We start from the raw sequence: 21248 nt of genomic DNA, 5'->3' as shown, positions 1-21248 counted from the left end.
TGAACAGCAACCTGAGTAAAGTGAAGGAGAGACCTGTTGGCTCTGGGGGAAGCTGCTGGAAATAACAGACAGCCCAAGCCCTGAAGCAGGAACTATCCGTGCTTGGAAATGGAAGGCCAGGGAAGGGACCCCGTGTGGCAGGGCTGGGGGGTAGGTCGGAGAGGTCAAAGAGATAGCTGGGATCACTAGGGCTTATGGGCCCTGGTAAGGACTTTGGATCTACAGAGCCATAATAATGAAACTAATGATTGAAGCAAATGAACATCATGTGACTATGGTGAACGTGAAGGGTTGAGGAGGAGAGAGAACTCCAGGAAGCTGGTAGATAATGCCTGACAAAGATAAACGAGCAAATGGCTGCCTGCACAAATTAACGAGAATCCAGGCAGCAAATACCAGAAGAAACAGTGGAAAGGGATTAAAGTGGTTTCACTAGTGGGTGAGGAGGGATGGAGCACGTGACTGCTGCTTTTCAGTAGAAGCCTTTTAAATACGATTTGACTTGTTTTTTAAAACTTGTGGAAGTTCTTGAGGAAGGGTGGAAAGCTCAACTGTAAATGTATCAGATGTGAAGCAGCCCATGTAGCCAGTGAGGGGGTGGAAGCCCTGACGGCCAGGGTTGGAGTAGTCCTCATCAAATAAGCCTTCATGTTACGTCCTTGAAGTCTTGTCTGCTGAGTGAGCGCCCCTGAGAAAGAGTGGGTCCTTCTTCATACGGCTTATGATTTGGAATCCTCAGTCACATGTGTTTCCTGCTAAAATATCCATTTATGTTTTCTTCATTCAGCCACCTGACAGCTGTCCCCTATTTTCTTAGGTGCTGAAGAACACTGATGGCAAACTTTAAGGGCCATGCTCTCCCAGGGAGCTTCTTCTTGATAGTTGGACTGTGGTGGTCAGTGAAGTACCCACTGATGTACTTTCACCAGAAGGGGAAAAGCAGCCGACTGACTCATTACCATCAGTGTCTCGAGATCATTGAAGCCGCAATCAGAACCTTGTTTTCAGTCATTGGTAAGAAGGGGGTCATCTGGTCCAAGGGATCGCCCCACCACACCCAGAAACGTTAACCCATTTTCTGGATCCTGTGAAATGGATGCTTCCACTGGCAGATAATAAAAAGGATTTTCAGTGGGCCATTACATATTTTATAGTATCTATTGTGTACTGAGCTTTGTTACTGTTAACAGTTAATAGCACCTTACACCATAGTGCGCCGTGAAAAACTACCAAATAAACTACATTCTTCACCCTAGAAGGACATAGGTATAAGTTGTAGGAATAGAAGACATACCTGATGAAAAAGATAAAACATAATAGAAAAAATAATAGAGTAAGCTCATGTACATGAATTAGCAAAGTACTAAATGCAGTTTAGTTTAGAAAAATCATCTTTTTTTCCCAGTTGTCTCTCCACTAGAATCTCAAGAGTAGCTACCACCTAATTCCTTGGCATATCCTCCATCCCCATATCTCAAGCAATTACAAAGACGGGGACTTTATGCTACAGGACTAGTAAGAGAGGCATTGGAAGAAACTGAAGAAAGCCAGCAGAGGGCTATTGGAAAGGAATTTTCCTTTACTGTGCCCTGTTCCAACAAAACCCACGCACTTCCACTGTGACTCGTCATCCACTCCACTAGTGGCCACATGAGAAGGGGCCCACTGTGCCAACACTAGAGAGTGTTCTTCTCAGGATCCGCCCAGCATGGGGGTAACGAGGAACTTTATTCTGCAATTGCATTTTGCCACTTCTCACCTTAGGCCCACAGCGTCTCAGAAGGAACCGAAGCAACACCAGTCGTCCCTCTTGGAGTGAGCAGAGGCACCTAGCTTTGTTTGCCCAGCCCCGCTGACTCTTCCCATCCACCAGTCAGTCAGGCATCTTGTCTTTCTGGAGTCGAGGTGATGGGAACTATACAGCTTAAATGCTAAGGACAGCATCAATGCTGCCTAGAAAAACAGAGCTAGAAAAGTATTTGGCCTCTTTGCTGGGCGAAGCTACTGCTCATTCCACAAGATCTCCTGAGCTCCTACCCAGCAGGACCTCACTATTCCGGGTCTCGGGGATACAGTGGGGAACCAAGCGGAGTCCCTGCCCTCGCAGAGCTCCCATTCTAGTATCAGTGGGATTTCTTCTCCCGGGTCCTTTCCACCAATTCCTTGCTCCCTCACATATAAATTCGGGAAGGGGCTGGGTTTAAGAAAAAAATGTTTGGGGAACAGGGTCCAGAATGTTGTCATGGAGGATTATTCTAGGCCCCAAGAACGTTTTGAGCACCAGGCATAAAGACCTATCTTTTGCCTTCCAAAACAGATGATGAAGTAGAAGGGCTAAGAACTACGAGCCACTGTCTCAAAGGCTTGCCTTTCATAAGACACAGTATGGCCAGAAACACCGCGGTGACAGGCCTTCACCTGGTTCTCCCGGTATTTAGGTACAGAGACCTAAAGCTATGGGAAGGACTCGGCTCACAGAGCGCACTCTGTGCTCAGGAAAACCACTCACTCGAAGTCTGCCCCGACGAAAATACACCTGGGAGCCGCTGCTCCCCCCTCAGGCGTGCACCACTATCTTCCCCACCAGCGTAGGGTGTCTCTGCTCAGATCCCATTATTTTCAACCTAATGGTTTCGTTCTGGGATTTCTCTCACTGCTCACTTAGCCCAAAGACTCATGTATCAAGCACATTCTCACTTAAGTGATTATGCCTTGCTTTCAGCTCAGCCACTAGACAAACATCCCGGGGACCCGTGTGGCTGTTTCTATCGCTTCTTCTCTCCACACCCTGACCCCCAAAGGAACAACAGAGGCAAGATGTCTACACAGGTTCGTCGGCAAATGCATCTTACACTGAAGTAGCTGCATCTGAGGGAGCAAAGCAGGTGCACTGAACTGGAGGCCACTTTCACCCATGTCTCAACTTCCTTCCTGACTTCAATTTCCACTCTCACCCCCTGCAGGGATCCTGGCCGAGCAGTTTGTTCCGGACGGGCCCCACCTCCACCTGTACCATGAAAACGAGTGGTGCAAGTTAATGAACTGGCAGCACAGCACCATGTATTTATTCTTCGCAGTCTCGGGAATCGTGGATATGCTCACCTGTCTTGTCAGCCACGTTCCCCTGGGGCTGGACAGACTGGTTATGGCTGTGGCAGTATTCACCGAAGGTAACTCAGTGGCACGGATGGAAAAAACAATGCAAGAGACTGACAAATTGTGTTTATGATGGATCAGGATAGGGAGACTAGAAATACTGCAAATACAGTAACTTTCCCCAGAAAACCCGAATCTCTGAATTTCAGACACCTGATTCAGGACTTGGTCCTGTGCTCTGGAGGATCCAGGGGACGTAGTCCATAAAAGAGCCCATGAAAACATAAGGCTTTCAGCCAAAGTCTCTGGATCTCGGTGCACAAACTCTCCCTGCCCCCTCCCCCATCACGTTCATGTGTATGACAGCATGTGTGCACTTCCACGCTGAAACACACAGTAACTCTCCAAAACCTGGCTGGATGCCACCACGCATAAGGATAACTCCCTTTGTTCAGGGAAGAGAAACTGCACTCCACCTCCCACCCGGGATGTTCCTGTCTGGACTCCATGACAAACCTCAGGAGACCCACCCAAGCAGCTAGGACAGATTTCCCAATATAACTCATATTAACCGGGGTAAGGAGAAAGCATTTTGTAATCCAACAACCTTACTTGCATCTGTACCTCAGGAAGAGTTAGGGGTGGGGGGGGAAGTCAAATGAGGGCAAAACTGAATTTCAAGTACACACACAAATTTGTCACAAATCAGCATGTTTCGCCTACGCATCATGTACTGAGTAAAGAGATTTTAAAAGATCCATCCTTTGCAGCACATATCCACTTCATACATACACGAAATAAATCTAATCTGTGTCTGTTGCCCTGTAATGTTATATAAACTGACTTCTTAACTGCTGAAAAATCTAGCTTTGAGACAGGCGTAGGAGGGCATTCTAGGAATGGTAACAGTGCAGATGAAGCCTTTGAAGCAGAAGGCAGCAAACCCATGATGGCCGAAATTGCTTTGTGCAGGTTTTCTCTTCTACTACCACGTCCACAACCGACCACCCTTGGACCAGCACATCCACTCACTCCTGCTGTGTGCGGTGTTCGGAGGGGCTTTCAGCATCTTTGTAGAGGTGGTTCTCCGGGACAATATTGTGCTGCAACTTTTCCGAACCAGTCTCGTTATTCTTCAGGGCACCTGGTTCTGGCAGGTAATTATTCGAAACGGTGCTCTTCACCTTGTGTGCATTCAAGGAGCCCCACAGAGCTTGTGCAAGGCAGGTCCTGCAGGGCCAGCACTGACATACACCACAGGAAGGGCTGTGGAGGACCACTGGTCTTCCCGTGCCTAGCCCCCGACTTAGGTCATTTCGTCCAGTAGTACCTTGCTGACGAGCTGACAGGCGGATCCCATGCAGCATACACAGCGAGCCTGCGTGCCCTCCCTAGTGGAGGCATGGATACCGTTTGTTTATAGGCCCCTGAAATGTGGTTTTAAGTAAGCCCATACTAAAGCCAGAATTAGAGCCATTCTCCTATGCAAAAGGCCCTTCTGTGTTCCCAGGGGTATGGGCAAGAGGAGGCAGTGGGGGATGTACAGCAGCAGGGGCAGCCGCGGGGAGAGGCGAGCTTGCTGCTCAGGACCAACTAAGGCTGGCTTCTCTGTATAACCCACCAGATTGGGTTTGTGCTGTTCCCACCGTTTGGAGGACCCGAATGGGACCAGAAAGATGACGCAAACCTCATGTTCGTCACCATGTGCTTCTGCTGGCACTACTTGGCTGCCCTCTGCGTTGTGGCCATCAGCTACTCGCTCGTTTTCTGGTATGTCCAAGGGAAGACAAATTCTGTCTGGTTCTTCCTAACAACCCCTCGGTCCCCAAAATCTACTACACTACATCATTTTTACTTCCAGTGACCCACCTTTCATAACTAAGCAGTGCTAACTTCGACCACTTTTTGAGTGCCAACTGTACGCCCAGGTCTGCAAATGAGGGTGATGAGATTCTGAGAAGTTAAAGGACTGTCTGGTCCCTGTCACCTGACAGACCCAGGTTTCAAAGGCAGTTCTGGTGGACTTGAAGCCTGCATTGTGAAAGGAAAAACTCTGAATTAGGCATCAGTGCTAGACTACAGACCCCACTGTCCATCATTTTGAGCCCATCACCTTATTCCTGGATTTGCCCCACCTCCTTCCCAGAGATGTGGCAATCAGATACGATGCTGTAACAGCAAGTGCTCTTTCAAGTGCTCGTCAGCGGTTACTAGAATAGCTGACCATTCCCAGGCACTGTCCTGGGCCCTGCGGTAAGAACCTCATGTCTATTACCCCACTGAATCCTCATTATTTTATGAAGTATGTGCTGTAACGTTTTACAGACCGGGAAACCAAGGCTTCAAAGACTGAGTAACTTGATCGAGGTCACCCTATGAGTCAACAGCAGACCTGGCCTTGAACTGCGGTGCGAGTGACTTTTTCGATATGCTAATAATTAGTTCTGTTGTAGCTGCCCCTCATTTTCCTAGTTTCTGATTTCCCTCCCCAAAGCAGATCTACTTCACACACACACGAGTTCCATGCAGACCAAACAGAAGGGAACTTAAGGTCACAGTTTCCTTTAGTTCTTCTGCCTGGTCAGTGAAACAATAAGCTGGGAGACAGAAGACCTATGTTTAGTCTGTTACGACATTAACCATTAAATATTATTAATTATCTACCAATGAATAGTGTCCAAGAAGCAAGATATGTGGACAACCACGTTGTGGTTTCTTTATATGTTTGATAGACATATAAAGAAAATGCTTTAAGAACCAGTGCATGCCTTAACCATCCTTGGTTGAGAGAATAAGGGCATTCGGGGGCTAATTTCCTGCGCTCTTATTGTTGCTCTATTACAGCCATTTGACTCGGTTAAAGAGGCACGGAGGAGAAATCATTGGCATTCGGAAGCTGAAGTCAGATCACACTTACCAGACGGCCCTCTTGAGTGGCTCAGATGAGGAATAAGGGAGGCCACCCGTCATCAATGCGGGGTGGACAAGCCCCTTTGAGTACGAACAGCTAGAGTGTGCAAAGGGGTAGCTCATCTCCATTTCAATGCTTGCTCTGGTCTGCTCTTAACGTTCTATATATTTGCACCTTCTCATTTAACTGACTAAAGTCTCTGTTGCTATGGTATCCTTCATAAAGAAAAATGAAGCAAGCCTTTGTGTCCCAGTATGAAGAGAAATCAAAGACTCTGAAAGTTTCAGAACGGGATGGGGCCTCATGGATGAATCCAGGATATGAATCCAGCAGAAAATACTGCTTTTGATAACTTACTCCTTTTTTCTGAAGAAAACAGGTAGCTTATCAGAAATTGAGACTGCCTTTATTTTAAAGATACAATTCTAGCACATTTTTTTTTAAGTAAAACAATTTATAAGCTTTGGTACTTTAAATATTACTTGTTAAACATTTCTTAATTAACCATTAATATTCCAGAGTACTACAATACTACTCGTAAGTGATGACATTAGGCCAAAGGTGACTTTTTTTTTTTTTTAAACCAGGAAGCTAGTTAGTGGCCCAGCTGAGAGCTGGAACGCTGATGTTCTGGGTCCTCAAAAGTACCCTCACAAGAAGATGCTAACAGGAAGTCTGTATAATGAGGTAGAGAGAAAAATGGCAGGTTATTGAAGACCCTGAATTTAAATACAGCTGAAAGCAAAGGGTAAGAATCCTGCAAAGGATGTGGATCTTGAAATAGTAATATAAAGTCTTGACACTGTAATCCTGGTTCTGGATGTTTTTTCTTTCTTTTTTTTTTTTTTTTATAAAACTTCAACAAATATTTATTAAACATCTACTTGGCACCGGCACTGAAATGGTTGGAAAGATTACTGAGATACCTGTCCAGCCAGGAATTCACAGTCTAACGGGAGAGAGATGCAGTTACCTACAGGGTGACTGGTGCCATAAGGGGTAAGTACAACTACCATGAATGTGAGGGAGGGGAGGAGATGGGGAGTCTGCCCTGGAGAAACATGTTCCGGGCATAGAGAACAGGAAGCACAGCGACCATGAAATCATGAAGGAACACGGAGAGTTAGTTAAGTTCCACAAACTGACAGAAGTGGGCTAGGACAAACTGGAAAGGTCTTCCAGACCAACCTATCATTCGTGTGTACAGCACCTCACACACACTGACAGGCACCGTCTCCCATGTGATTCGCACAACCACCTATAATGGAAGCACATTCGGTTCTGCAGAGAAGTTGATGAGCCAAAGGTCACAGAGCTATGAAGTCGCAAAGCCAGCCTTCAAGACTCCAAAGCCAGCTTACTTCTCGATAGAGCCCCCCCAGCTACTTCATACAGATACGGCAGAGATCTTCGACACAGAGCACCATGTGCTCTTCGGAAGAAATGCTGTACTTGCGTGAGAGCTGACCTCCCACGGTTAGCTAGCATTTCAGTGCTGAAGTCACATCTCAGGGATTAAGAATTAGCTACTTGAAAATGGGATTTAATTATGAGAAGAGAACCTGTGGGTCCCCTTTCAGGATCCAGTTTTGTTTGCCTGCTAAGTAGGAACCCAAACATCCATTCAGTTAAGTACTGGAGGACCCATTATGGGCAATTAACATAAAAACATGTTCTTTCCCGAAGAGACTGGAGGTGGGGGTAAGGAACCTATTCACAGTGTTCCTTTCATTGTAAAGATCGCTGCGGGTGGATGGGGTGGGGTAGTGCGGTACACGGTAAGGAAATGTATTTTCTGCAGAGTGAGGGGTTGAGGTGTGAAGATCAGACAGGCAACACTGAAACTTATTGTGATGCCCCTTTCGTATCACGGTTTGGGATACCTTCATGGAACTGATCAATCCTGGAGAAAAACCTTCTTAGATGTGGTATTAAAGTACAAACCCATCACAGTGCTAGTCACCAAATCCAGTCTTAAGCACACGGTCTGAATAATTTTACCAACCTCTGAACCTTAGGTGCGGGGGCTCAAGGGCTCCCACAAGTTCTTCTGGGCATGTTCCCCCAAAACATCTGCCATAGCTCTCACATCTCTACAAGACCCTTGAGGTCTATATCCAAGGGCCATGTCTGAAGCAAATGCTGCTGACATCCCTTGAACAACTCCAGCAGGGGCTGCCCTTCCTCAGCACCCTACCGACAGGCTGGGCGGTACCAAATCGTACTCAGCAGGGAGCCAGTCCCACACTAGCATCCTGAAACTTCTCTGTTCTCTGAGCTGGCAGGTAAATGTCTCCAGGCACTAAGGAGACAGACACAGCCAGGTGACTTCAGTAAATAAAAGAGTGGGGCAGGGCTGAATGTCGGAACTACTTTCATGCAATCACTTGTTAAGTAACTTCGAGAAAGGTTTGTTTTAACCAGCAATAAATACCTGAGACAGGATCCCTCAAACGTCTACCGTTTTCTCATTTAGAAACTGTCACTCGGACCCTTCATGTGAAATGTGACTCTAGGAAGCAATGACGTGCAAATATCAAAGTCCTGGAAAGGACAGATGCCCTCTCCTCTACTCAGCTAAAAGGCCATTTTTTTCCTTCATGGCAGTCCCTACCTCTCCCCCTTCCCTGTCTGACTTCTGTGCCAGCCCCCCACTACCAGCAAAAGCTCAGTCACCCCTCAGCCAGTTCACCTCGGCGCTCTGTAACCTGGGCTTACTCCCCCAATTCCAACTGTCCCCACCTCTCAGCATGACACATCACAGCCACCCTCCCCTAGGAAGGCAGCAGAAAGGATGAGAAGACTGGATTTACATCTTGCTTCTCTTTAACCCCAACTCAGACCTGCAATCTGTCACAGGGATGAGAAGTCAGAAGAAGGATAATGCGGTCTATTTCACAGAACTGCTTCAAGAATCAAATGCGATGTCTAGAAAGCCACCAGCCACTCTGACCTTCCCTGCTCCTCTGCAGCCTGTCTCATCACTCAGCAGCCACCTGGCAACCCCCTCTACATTAGGCCACGGAAATTTTCTGCCCCTCAACTCCACTTCCTTGCCAGAAAAAAAATAAAAGATCATCTCTGAATTTCCACAGATTAAAAACACATTTTTAATAATCTGGACACTCTCAAGAGAGACAGGGAAGCTCTGACCCTGCAGGAAAGCTCCACCATCCAACCCCTGCTCCCCTACAAAAGAGGCCTATGTTGTTAACAACCAGGGCTTTACTCACTTACGAGATTTTCCAATATTGTTCGGAGCTCTGCCTAGAGCTTGGTAGAGGCTGAGAAGGGGGACACAGCCAGGATGAAAGGACTAGTAAATCCTGACTGACCTCTCCTGTGACCAAGCGGCCTGGTGCGCACACCCACTCTCTTCTTGCCGTCTCTACTCTGGAGCAGAAGTCAGCAAAGTTTTACCTAAAGGGCCTAAGGACATAAATATTTCAGGCCTAAGGGCCATATGAACTCTATGGCAATGACTCAGGTCTGCCTTCTAACTGAAAGCAGCCATGGATAATACATAGACAAATGGCCAGGGGCTGTGTTCCAATAAGACTTTATTTACAAAAACTGGTAGCCAGCCCAGGGCTGTGGTTTGTAGACTTGCTCTGGAGCAAAGCAGAACATACAATCTCTGAACCGCAATACGGTCTGAGCTGCAAAAGCAGCATCTCTGCTGCTGCTTGCCTACTCTGTCCACTGGCTCTGGACTTTGGTGTGAACAGGCTTGACAAGGACGACAAAGTCAGCAGGTGAAGATACAGACCACAATCAAGATCCCGATACCTCGTCTTTATGAGGCGATGCCAAACTCATCCCATTTCGGGGAACCCATACTCTCTCGTTCCCTAGGATTCCCTGCCCACCTTACAACCTCCCCATTACTATGTAGTGATCAAGTCAGCCACCAACTTACTAAGAATCCTGTTATTCTCTCATTCTGGTCAAAAGAATAAGTAATCAGTTTGGGGGGCGGGGGGAGAGGGCTAAAGCCCAGGTTTCTCTTGGATAAAGATGTACAACAGGTTCCTTAAAAAAATAAGTTACATAAAAATTTCTGGACACAAAAACTCCTATCTAGACCACTAGTCACAGAGAAGAGCAGAAGCTAAAAAACCCAATCCCCACAGAGAACCAGGTTTCCTGCCGGTGTGCACGCTCTGCGGCTGTGAGCCTTCCCCCGGCGTCTGGCTCTCCAGAAGAGAACTGGGCTCGTGGGGCCCAACAGTGACCTCACCCAACCCTAACAGAGGAGCTTCTCCCGGATCGGAACAGAACAGCCCTTGGAAGCCTGGAGGGGACTTTTCTCGGTGTGCTCCGCTGTGGAGTGTGGCGGCAGATTCCAGGCCACTGATGCCATCATCCCACTGCCGGCCTTCCCTAACCAGACAAGCTGAGAAGAACGATGCCCCCCCTCTGCTCCCCTCATCTCGGCCAGGAGGGCAGACCCGGGTGCGTGCGTGCATGGACGCCGCCTCTCTTGCCCCGAATCACTGCTGTTCAGGTGCCTGTTTAGGAGATGGAGCTGTGGTCACAACGACAGTGGAGACTGCTTTGGAGGAACCCGAAGCTGTCCCCTGTTGAAGATGAGATGCGGGCACAGTCTGGATGCGCACCTGTGTGCAAAGAGAGAGGGTCTGGTCAGGAGGTCGCAAACGAGCTCCGCAGTCGCCAACGAACAGCAAAGGGGAGACAAGCCCGATACGGCCAGCAGTTCGCCTTGGCCCTTACCTGTGTGGCCTGACCTTGTTGCTGAAGCTGCTGCAACTGCTGGGCAGTGAGGAAACTCACAGGCTTATTGCCAGCAATGAGCTTAGTACCCGCGGGCATGGTGGTGAGGATGATATTGCGGCCCAAGCCACCGAGGCTGTGGAGGGAAAGCAGGAGTGAGGCGCCGTAACAGGCGGGCCGTGTGCTTAAGGAAAACAGGGAGCTCTGCAGCCCAGCGAAAGTTCCTGCATTCTGGACTGAAATGGAAACCAGCTGGTGAGACCACCTTTCTCCTAGCTTCTAGGCTTCCCATAAAGCCCCGAGGCCCTCAGTGCTCTAGATACAACGGCTCTGACACCGTACCCCGATCAGCAGGAATAATGGACAGGACTCCATGGAAGTGGGCATTCCAGAAAAGAAACTCTTCCCCAAAACAGCTGCCTTGAGACCATCTGATGTCCTCATGCCCCTTATCCCTGTTTAGGGCAGGACCACACAAAGTCCAGGCTCCCAAGTAAGCCCTCCTCCTCTGAACTATCACAGCACAGGGCTCAATGTCAAAGTGAGGCCTTCCCTAACACCCACACTGGACACTACCATCTGAGCCACGGCACCAGCCCACCCCCTCCCAGCACTTCCCATCCCCTTCCTTCCTTTTTTCTCCATAGTACATATCACCAACCCACATGGTATTTTACTCTATTATTTCTCTCCTCCCCCTACAATGTAAGCTTGAAGACAGCACGGATTTTTGTCTGTTTTCATCACTGCTCTGTGTCCCCAGCACCTAGAAACAATACTAGGTGCTCACAACTGTGGATGAGCACAAAGAAGGAGAAATATCCAAGAAGGGCCCCAGAAAAACTAGCTGCCCTTCCTGTGTGTGGCAAGGAGCCACGTGGAAGCCCTGCCCGCCCATCACTCCGGCACTTACTTGGCTCCAAGGTTGCCTTTGATGATGGGGGCCGTGACCACACTTTTGCCCTTCATAGGCTGGCTAATAACAGACAGTGGAACCGTGATCCGCGTAGGCAGCTTCCCCTAAAGAGAAAAAGAAATCAGGCTTATGGGATAGGAGGGAAGGAGAACTAAGCACCACCTACAGGGCCACCGAACCGAGGAGCAAGCACTCAGATGCTCTCACTTCCTATACTCTACAGGAGCCCAATATTTCTGAGGGGTGGGCCCAGGCTGCCCTCCTAAAACTGCTGACAGGCTGTAATAAGTGCTCACATACTCTACTGAGGTCTCATCTGATCTGTTAACCATACTCCTTCCTTCTCACTCCCAGAAGCAGCAACAACCATATATAACCGCTACCATCAGGATAAACATGAGTACTAAACTGCAAAGGAAAGCACTGTGTTCACTTAAGCACGGTAAGAGTCTGAGCTCCACAGAGGGTAGGGTCTTAGTGATCTGTGTACGTCCCGATACTTGGCACACAAGTGTCTGAAGGAAGTGTGATGAAGAACAGAGGCACTCAGGAGTTAATATAGTGCACAATCCTGCTTCCCTGGAACGCAGGCTCACTGGCGGGGTGCACACAGCCCGGCACGCTAGATTAGGAACAGGTCACATTTTCCAAGTGCTTTCCATCTCTCCCAGAGATAAGAGGTTAGTTAAGGGACATTAATAATAAACTCAGCCAAGTGAAAAATCCAACCCCAAAGCCACTAAGGCCCAAAAGGAACAAAATAGAAGCTCAAAAGGCCTAGAGTCTTTGGGATTTCAGGATGGCAAAGATTAGCTCACTGCATCACCTGTGTTCAGGATGCCTGCCTTTTAACCCTTAGTTGGTAATAAAATTTATACACAGTAAAATCTTGTGTAAATCTGATTTTAAAAAAAATGATTCAAGGGCGCCTGGGTGGCTCAGTTGGTTAAGCAGCTGCCTTCGGCTCAGGTCATGATCCCAGCATCCTGGGATCAAGTCCTGCATCGGGCTCCCTGCTCAGCGGACAGCCTGCTTCTCCCTCTCCCTCTGCCTGCTGCTCTGGCTACTTGTGCTCTATCTCTGTCAAATAAATAAAATCTTAAAAAAAAAAAAAAAAGATTCAATGCTAGGATACTCAGAAAAGGCATCGACACTTCCCAAGGGCAAGCTATTTCTCAAGAAGCCAGGCACTCAGGTATAAAACTGTGTGTCACAGGTCCCCACACCAATCTCCAGTTGACTCACAAGTTGTAGCCCATCAGAAAGCACTCAAAGATGTCAACAGGCAACAGAATAATTTAAGATGGTGCCTCCAGGTGGATTTACTTATGGTTTTATTTTCTTAAGAATGCCTCAGTTGCTTCCAACATTTCAGACCACCAGAACACCAGCTGGAATTCTCTCTTTATGAACTAGCCTAACTAGCTGAGTAGACTGGGAAAAGAATCCCTGCTCCATGCTCTGTGCCCCTTACAGGCTCCCAGGTTGTATTTGTCTAGACTGTGACGGAGTAGATGCCACGGGCTTACTACCTTTCTGTGTTAGGAGAAGGATTCAAGAGAAAGAAAAGTGGATCAAGTATATACTGTTTCCTTGCCTCCTTAATTTAACTTTTGTGATATGAGAACCTAAATAAATACTTCCTTTTAAGCCACACTATATTTCAGGGTTTGTTGGCTGGTTGGTTTTGCTAATATCCTCCTTCCTCCACCACTCTGGCTTTTATCCAAATTATTGAGGTTTTACTATATAGCTTGCTTAGGAAAGTAAAACTGTGTTTTATACCGTGCATAGCACCCCACTCTACAGAACAGTGCTCCTTATCCACAGGCTAAAAAATAAAAACACACGTGCACCCAGAAACACACCTATGCTGATACAGGAATTTGCTTTATGATAAGTGTATTTCAAGTTAGTGGGTAAGGAATAAACTAGCTGATGATGTTGGAATAAAGTAAATATAAAATGACATCTCTACGACATGCCATTCACAAAACATATTTCAAATGGATTATCGACGATACTTTTTCTAAAACCCTGAAAATATTTTATGAAAATGAAGGCTAATATTTTTATAATCCTGGAGTATGAAAAGCACAAGACACAAAACCCAGGAACCATAAAAGAAAATGTTGATAGATCTAATCTGATAAAATGCCTGTAGAGCAAAGGCTCCATAGGCAAGGTTAAAAAATGACAGACTGGAAGGAAGTATTTTCTACACATACCAAGAATTAACATCCAAAAGATATAAAGAACCCCCTCAAACAATGTGAAAAAGCCAAATACCCCAGAAGAAAACTGGCAGATTTATTCACCACTGGACAGCACATGGCAAAATGGATGCCCAACTCCTCTAAAGATCAGGGAAATGAAACAGAAAAAGAACTCTCTTCACCACTAAGATAGAGTTAAAACAAACAAATCCTGGGATACCCAGCATTGGTTAGGGTACGGGGGAGAGAGGAGAGCTGCTGAGGGGAGTATAAGGTGTGTGACCTCTTTTGGTTACATGACTGGAGTTAACAAAGCTTTCCATGTGTATCCCTGCCCTATTCTAGCATCCTCCACTCCAGAAATGCTTATACGTGTTCATTCACCACAGCACTGGTCTTTAATAGAACAAAGGTTCAAGCACACCCCTTCTATGGATTACCACGTATCAGTAAAAAGAATGCTGTCAATACCCACATAGGATCTACTACAATCCCCAAAACATATTTTTAAATAAATAAGGCAAATCACAGAACAGTATGTGGATTTAAGGTCTCTTACAGGGATTTCTTTTTAAACTATGTGTATATACTGTATGAAGATGGTCAGGAAAAGGCCCGGAAGGATAAATGCCAAAATACCAGTAGTAATTAGCCCTCATGAAGGGAGAAGTAGGGGGTGGTGAAAAAAATTTTATCTTTTACTCTACGTACTTCTGTACTGTTTTAATCCTTTATAAGAACGTACACATATACTACTTCATAAATTTGTTTCGAAATTAAACAAAAAAAGCCTATTAGGAAATAAGCCTGTTTGGGTCAAATGAAGTGATACAGACCAGGTGTACTTTCCATTCCTAAAAAGAGAAGCCCCCTAAGCAGAAGCGCTACTCTTCCCTCCCCCTGGGTTACTCACAGCCTGGGACGTGGAAACCACCGTGGTGCTGACAGGGACCTGCCGCACGGCAGAGGCTCCCGTCCCAATGCTGATGGGGGTGCTTGCGGCCCCGGAAGCCACGGCCACAGTCTTGGACACAGCAGCATTCATACTGGGCAAGGACACCGCTGAAGTATGGACAGTTCCAGACCCACCGGCCACTGAGGACCCTTGCTTGGCATGGGCCGCAACTGTGATGGTCTGGCCTGCTTTGGGGGGCATCACTCCCAGGCCCTGCACGATGCGGATCGTGGCAGCCGGTTTCGCTTCAGAAGAAGCCACTGTGTTTTTCGCCTTCTGGTCTGCCACACTCACACCGAGCGCAGGCATCAAGCGGAAAGCTGAACTTGAGGCTTCTGTTGGCTTGAGGTCAGGAGTCACTTTAACCACGGTGGTACCTGTTGGAGTGGATGAAGGGGCACTGGCCGAACTGGCCTTGGCAGGGCTCTCCGTGGCATGAACCGGATTGGAAGTGACGTGTAAGGTAGCAGAAATGCCTTTGCCCGCAGTGCCGCTTCCTGTCCCAAAGAGGTCCTGGGTCAATTTGACTGTGGTGACCTGGGACTTGGCCAACGTGGCCATCATGTCCGGAGTGATTCGCAAAACCGTCTGGCCTTTGGCATCCGTGGTGATGGAAGAGGGCGGCAGACGCAAGACATCCTTACCCTGGATGCAGAAGTTAGTGGCTGTGAGCGGAATGCTGTTGCCCGTCTGGGGCTTCACACCGAGCTGCCCAGTGATGGCCACCTGGATGGGAAAGAAACAGCACTGACCAGGGGAGCCGCAGTGCTAAGCTGCTGACATTTCTCTAACTTTTTGTTTCAAAAACTGGTGAACATTTACAAAAGTAGAGACCAGTGTATAACAAATCCGTGTACCCAGCTTCAAAGTGACCACTTTGCCAATCTTGTTTTATCTGTCCTTCCCCCTTTTTTTGGGGGGGTGGACAGAGGAGTTGGAATATTTTAAAGTAAACCACTATGTATCATTTTGCTGATCAATACTTCTGGATACACTTCTAACCTAGAAAAAGACTTTTTAAAGTAAAAAAATAATCACCTACACATTAAACCAGATGGGCTTAACAGATACGGAACATTCCATCCCAAAACAGCAGAATACACATTCTTTTTAAGTGCACACAGAACATTTTCCAAGATAGATCACGTTAGGCCACACCCACACACATAGAAAACCCCTATTACCTAATAATCATCTATAAATAGTATCTAATAATATATATTTGCATTTCCCCAACTGTTTCAAAAAATGTCTTTTATTGACAATTATGATGATCGTCAATAATGAGAGCAGCAGAATGGCACCGGGGGTCCAGAGCATGGGCTTTGGAGCCAAACTTCCTGGATTCACACACCAACTCCTATTTAGGGTCAACGTCCCATGTGTCACACATGCAACTCTTCTAGCCTCAGGGACCTTCTCTCCATTGCATTCCCCCTCTCTACTGGATAACTGCCATCAGAATGCAAACATGCTTTCAACCTACAAAAGCAGCAGACCCTCATTTACTCCACATCCCCCATCCAGCCCCGGTTCTCTGCTCTCTTCAAAAGCAGAATTGCTGAAAAACTGCCTACATTCCCTGTCTCTACTTCCTCGCCTTACATTCTCTTTTGAACCCATTCCCAAACAGCCACCAATTCAGTGGTGGCCAGTCAAGTGTACTCATTACCTGTAACCAGTGAGTGAGCCATTTTCAGCCTCACATCACTCACACTTTCATACCCCTGATACACGTGCTGACTTCATAAACACACTGGTCATAGGTCTGAATTCCAGTATCTGCACCTCGGTGTTTTCTAGCTCAGTAAATGCTATCACAATCTACCTAATCACTCAAGCCCAAAGCTGTGGGACACACTCAACTCCCTTCTTTCAACAGACCCCATACTCTGCCCACCGGAGAATCACTCGAGCTCTACCGTCAACCCTATATCCAGAATCCCAGCACCTCTCCACACCTCCAAAGACGATGCACACGAGCCAGCCCCAGCTCACCTGCCATGACTACGTCCCACCTGGTCTCCCTGCTTCCACTGCCACCTGAAGCCCATCCTATGCAGCAGCCAGGGAGCTCTTTAAATGTAAACCACATCAAGTCATTCTGGCCTGCGATCTTTCAATGGCTCCCCATCACATTAAAATTAAAATCGAAGTCTGACGTGATTTAACCACAGCTAACCTCACAAGCAACCCCACCTTCAAACACCTTCACACCTGCTCACTAAGCTTCACACTCAATGGCTTTCCTGTTGTTCCTCAAGCACATGATGTGGAAACAACGGACTCACTGTACTTTCACTTGCTACGCCTATGCCTAGAATGCTTTGCCGCCAGATAATCAAAATATGGCACACTCTCTAACCTCATTTCACCCCTCTTCCAAATGCCATCCCCTCAGGCCTGCACAGACTGCCTTAGCTAAGATGGCACACGCCTACCCCTCCCCGTTTACTGCTCTCCTTAGCTCTTATGACACCCGTCCCTGAAGCAGTTTTCCGTCCCCCAGCTCTATGAGAAGATGAGCTCCACAAAGGCAGGGATGCGGCCTCTGGAATACACCACTAGATCCCCAATACTCTGGACAGTGCCTGGCACAAAAAAAGCACTCGATAAATATTTGTTCAATGAAAACAGTGACATTATTTTACCATTAGATTATTCCATTTCTTCATGTACAAAATAAAAATAACAAAAGCATCTACGCCATGGCATTATAAGGATTAAATTACCTAGTATCTACAAAAGCATGGTGCAGGTACATGAAAAGCACATCTGTCACTGCTACTGTGCCTAACAATTTTTTTGTGATTTTTTTCCTTAAAGATTTTATTTTTAAATAATCTCTGCACCCAGCATGGGACTCGAACTCACAACCATGAGACCAAGAGTCACATGCTCCACTGACTGACACAGCCAGGCGCCCCACTGCTTACCAATTCTTCAAAATTCGATTATCATCCTTGCATATTCACAACGAGGAAAGTACAAATGTATCCTATATTACCAGAATTAAGCAAAAATACCAGCAAAGTATATAATGTTATACCGCAAGATTTTCATTAAATAAATTCATGGAACATCTACTCCAAATCCAGAAACTACTAAATGCTAAATTATATGGAAAAGAAACAGAAAAAATCTTCAGCATCTATGAGGCCTGCACTGCCATTGGTGGGAACTCACCTTTGAAATACCCGTGAACTAAGGATCAAAGATTACAAATCATTAAGATCTCCCACTATCCTTTGCTGTAGAACAAAGGCGTCGAATCCACCCAGAGATTTCCACTGACCTGCTTGATGATGTTCTGTCCTGTGACATTCTGAATGACAGCAGCCGGGGAAGCACTCGGAGCAGAGCTCCCGGGAGAACTCGTGGCTGGCTTGCTTGCGGGGCTGGCTGTGGCAGGGAGACTTGTCATCGTGAGCCCCGTCTGCCCTGGGCCAGGACGCTGCACAGTGGCCGCTGTGCTCTGGGCTTTGACTGGAACGGTGGCCATTACTGTCTAGTTCAAGTGTGAGGCCGAGAGCTTGATTAGACACAGAGATGCAGCCCAGCACACCAAGCCATCTCCAGTGTGCCACCACCCAGAAGTGTCCCTCTAAGAGTACTTGTACTCTACCAGTGCTTAAGGCTCGCTACGCTACTAAGTGGACACTGTAAAGTTCTTGTATCTGTGTGGAGCATCTTAATTTTCAGAAAGCTTTCACACTGAACCTCCCATTTTATTCCTACACAATGAGAACAAATATTATAGCCCTTTTATGATAAAGGAAACTGAGGCAGGAAATAAGACTCTTCTTTAAAATTACCCAACTAGTTAGCGGCACGGCTAAGATGATAGGCACAATGGAAGGAGCCTGAAATTTAGAATCACATCCCACCTCCACGAGGGTCCTAACATTACAATCCTGAGTAAATCACTAAACTTCTTGGAAGTTCTGATTCCCAACATGTAAAATACAACTTATTAGTCATGCTTACTCAGCTGTGAACATTAAATGAGCTGCTGTGTCAGGCTCCTCAGTCCCTCCCCAGCCTGCCCAGTGGACTCATCAGACTACCTCAGGGTCCAAGGCTCGCTGTCCCCATTTACCTGGGGCACAACTTTGGTCTGTGGAGCAGTGGCTGGAGCGCGAATCTGTGGTCCCGCCGGCATCTGGGGCAGCGTCTGCGTTGGTCCCGCCGACTGCTGAGTCACAGTAGGAAGGCCAGGCTGGGCCACCACCCGCACCTGGGGTAGTCCAGCTGAGCCAGAGTGGCTCACGACGCGGGCGGTGGCCTGAGAACTTGGTGGAGTCTGGCTGGAAGCCGGGGAAAGCATCGTTCCTAGCTGTGGCATGGTTGGGGAAGACACCAGAAGAACACTACAAGGATATGGGAAAATGGGGGGGAGGGGAACACAACAAGACCCAAACAATTTAAGCCACACATCCAAAAGGCCTTCAGAGGGAGAAAGCTGGAGAAAAAAACAGAGGAGCTTACCCTGAGCTAGATTTAGCTGGTTCTGAGACAGCAGCAGGGCCACTTTTGTTCACTGATGACACAGGTGGAGGGGAGATCGGAGTGGCAGGCAAAGCCGGAGTGGTGGGGGTCACAGGTGTGACCGGGGTGGGTGGCATGCTGGAGTCACTGAGGCTCATCTGGCTCTGCTCAGAGGGGCCACTGCTGAGGACCTTCAGTGAACTCTCCTTGGTACCGGATTTCTACGAGGAGAGAAATCGGGTGCAGTTACCAAAAGTCCCCAAGGGGTGGCACGACCCTGCGGTTCCCGAAGGCCTCGCTGCCACCACCTGCGACACCACTGAGGCAGCCGCTCTCAGAGGTCACTTACCACCTTCGATGGGGGCTTGGGTTTTTGCTGAAGGGCTTTCCTGGCTTTAGCTGCAGCTGCCTGTGCTTGGTGAATCCGCTCTGTAAACAAGAGTGGTAAGCCTCAGCAAGTTTAACCTCAGCACAGTAAGGAGGGTGGCTTCATTAAGAGCTGAGCCCCGGCTGGTGGCCTCACCAGCGGGCTAGGTCCTGCCTGAACGTCACTGTAAAGCCTAACAGCACTGGGGCAGGAAGTCAGAAGCTTCCCTAGTCCACTCGGGGCCTCACGCACCGAACTCCTCCTCACTCCGGTCTCGATGCAGGTAGATCCACAGCTTTCGCCCAATGTCGTATTTCACACACGGGTCTTTCTCATAATGCAGCCGATCCAGTGCTCCGCTCACCACCGTGTTCACCTGAGAACCAGAGCAAAGGGAGAAAGGGACGTGTCAGACTCGGACGCCAGAGCAAAATCGCTGGGTGTACGTCGCAGCCGATCAACAGATCCTAACTCGGCCGGGTGGCAGCACCGCCAACGGCTCCCTGCGTCACTGGCAAAACAAGAAGCACCCTAAGATTCCTGAAAGACTGAGCTGTGCCCTGAAAGAGCCGGGGAACTAAGAAGCCGTAGAAGCTGAAGGAAACTGCAGAGTCAAATCTGTGCTCCACTGACTGCAGGGTCTTAGGTCATCACTGTTCCCATTTCTTAGGATCTCCTCCTTTCCTCTTCATCACTCAATTAAAAAAAAAAAAAAATTACGACATTTTATGTTTCCCTCTAAGTTTTCTCAAACGCGTTCTGGAACAAAACAAACACGATCTCTTTTCCATCCTACCTGGGTGCTGGTGACATCTGGGGCAAGAAACTGGGAGTCCTTGAGTAGTTCACAGATCTCTGCCCGGGTACCTTCCCCGTTAGGCAGCCGGGCCGCAGCATCTCGAACTGATGGCATGAGAAAATGGAAAGTCCAAGAGTCAAGCACGGCTGCCACTGAGGAGCACTGTCCTTCTCACGTGCTCTCGTGGGGAGCAGCTCGCTGAGGAGTGTCTCTGCTGTAGTCAGAGTCGGCATTACCATCTATTCTGATAGTAATAAGGGGGCAGTGGCCTATACTCTTCACACTTTCAGCCAAGACTGAGGTCTGTTAACTCGGGTGGGAAAAAAATTTCCACATCTGACTGAAATTTAACATTTTCCTTCAATTATGAGCAAAGGTACTGGCAGTGACGTGATCAGAAATCAGATATTTTCATATCACATCACAGCTGCTGTGGACAAGATCACATCACAGTATCATTTCCACTCATCACTATACGGAAATTATAGGAGATGTAAGACCTGCTACTGGGAACTGTCATTTAATATCATAATAAAAACATATATATTTCTGCATCATAAATTTAACATTGTGATAAATATTTTAATAGGGCCGGTTTCTTTAGTAACTCTATGCATTTCATTTTATGCGTTTAAAGACCAGATCCTGAGATGGAGTCTGCAGGATTCACCAGACTACCAAAGAGCTTCATGGCACAAAAAAAGGTTAAAAGCCTCATCATTAAAATAATCAGCCTAGGGCGCCTGGGTGGCTCAGTTGGTTAAGC

At 47.5% G+C, this 21248-nt stretch overlaps 2 protein-coding genes across 5 annotated transcripts in view; one reads left to right on the top strand and one right to left on the bottom strand.

Moving 5' to 3' along the window:
- The window catches only part of TMEM45B (transmembrane protein 45B), a 38589-nt gene extending 31774 nt beyond the window's left edge, over positions 1–6815 (top strand). For all 4 annotated transcript variants that reach the window (XM_006731177.3, XM_081799096.1, XM_081799094.1 and 1 more), the window contains exons 2-6: positions 818–1014; positions 2964–3170; positions 4069–4253; positions 4721–4866; positions 5941–6815. In XM_006731177.3, the coding sequence (XP_006731240.1) occupies positions 834–1014; positions 2964–3170; positions 4069–4253; positions 4721–4866; positions 5941–6049 (828 nt within the window). In that variant the 5' untranslated portion in view covers positions 818–833 and the 3' untranslated portion in view covers positions 6050–6815. The remainder of the gene's footprint in view (positions 1–817; positions 1015–2963; positions 3171–4068; positions 4254–4720; positions 4867–5940) is intronic.
- Positions 6816–9550: 2735 nt separating this feature from the next.
- Positions 9551–21248, bottom strand: part of NFRKB (nuclear factor related to kappaB binding protein) — a 35728-nt gene continuing 24030 nt past the window's right edge. Inside the window, exons 16-25 of the mRNA XM_081797346.1 lie at positions 20480–20644; positions 19936–20059; positions 19666–19745; positions 19317–19537; positions 18928–19198; positions 18124–18336; positions 14787–15554; positions 11655–11761; positions 10742–10877; positions 9551–10626 (exon numbers count right to left, since the gene is read on the bottom strand). Coding sequence (XP_081653472.1) covers positions 10501–10626; positions 10742–10877; positions 11655–11761; positions 14787–15554; positions 18124–18336; positions 18928–19198; positions 19317–19537; positions 19666–19745; positions 19936–20059; positions 20480–20644 — 2211 coding nt within the window. The 3' untranslated portion in view covers positions 9551–10500. The remainder of the gene's footprint in view (positions 10627–10741; positions 10878–11654; positions 11762–14786; positions 15555–18123; positions 18337–18927; positions 19199–19316; positions 19538–19665; positions 19746–19935; positions 20060–20479; positions 20645–21248) is intronic.

The sequence above is a fragment of the Leptonychotes weddellii genome, chromosome 11 (genome assembly GCF_054177405.1).
Source record: "Leptonychotes weddellii isolate Sample4059 chromosome 11, ASM5417740v2, whole genome shotgun sequence".
NCBI lineage: Eukaryota > Metazoa > Chordata > Mammalia > Carnivora > Phocidae > Leptonychotes > Leptonychotes weddellii.
Note: the sequence above shows the minus strand (reverse complement) of the source record. Positions and strands in the feature narration are given on the sequence as shown.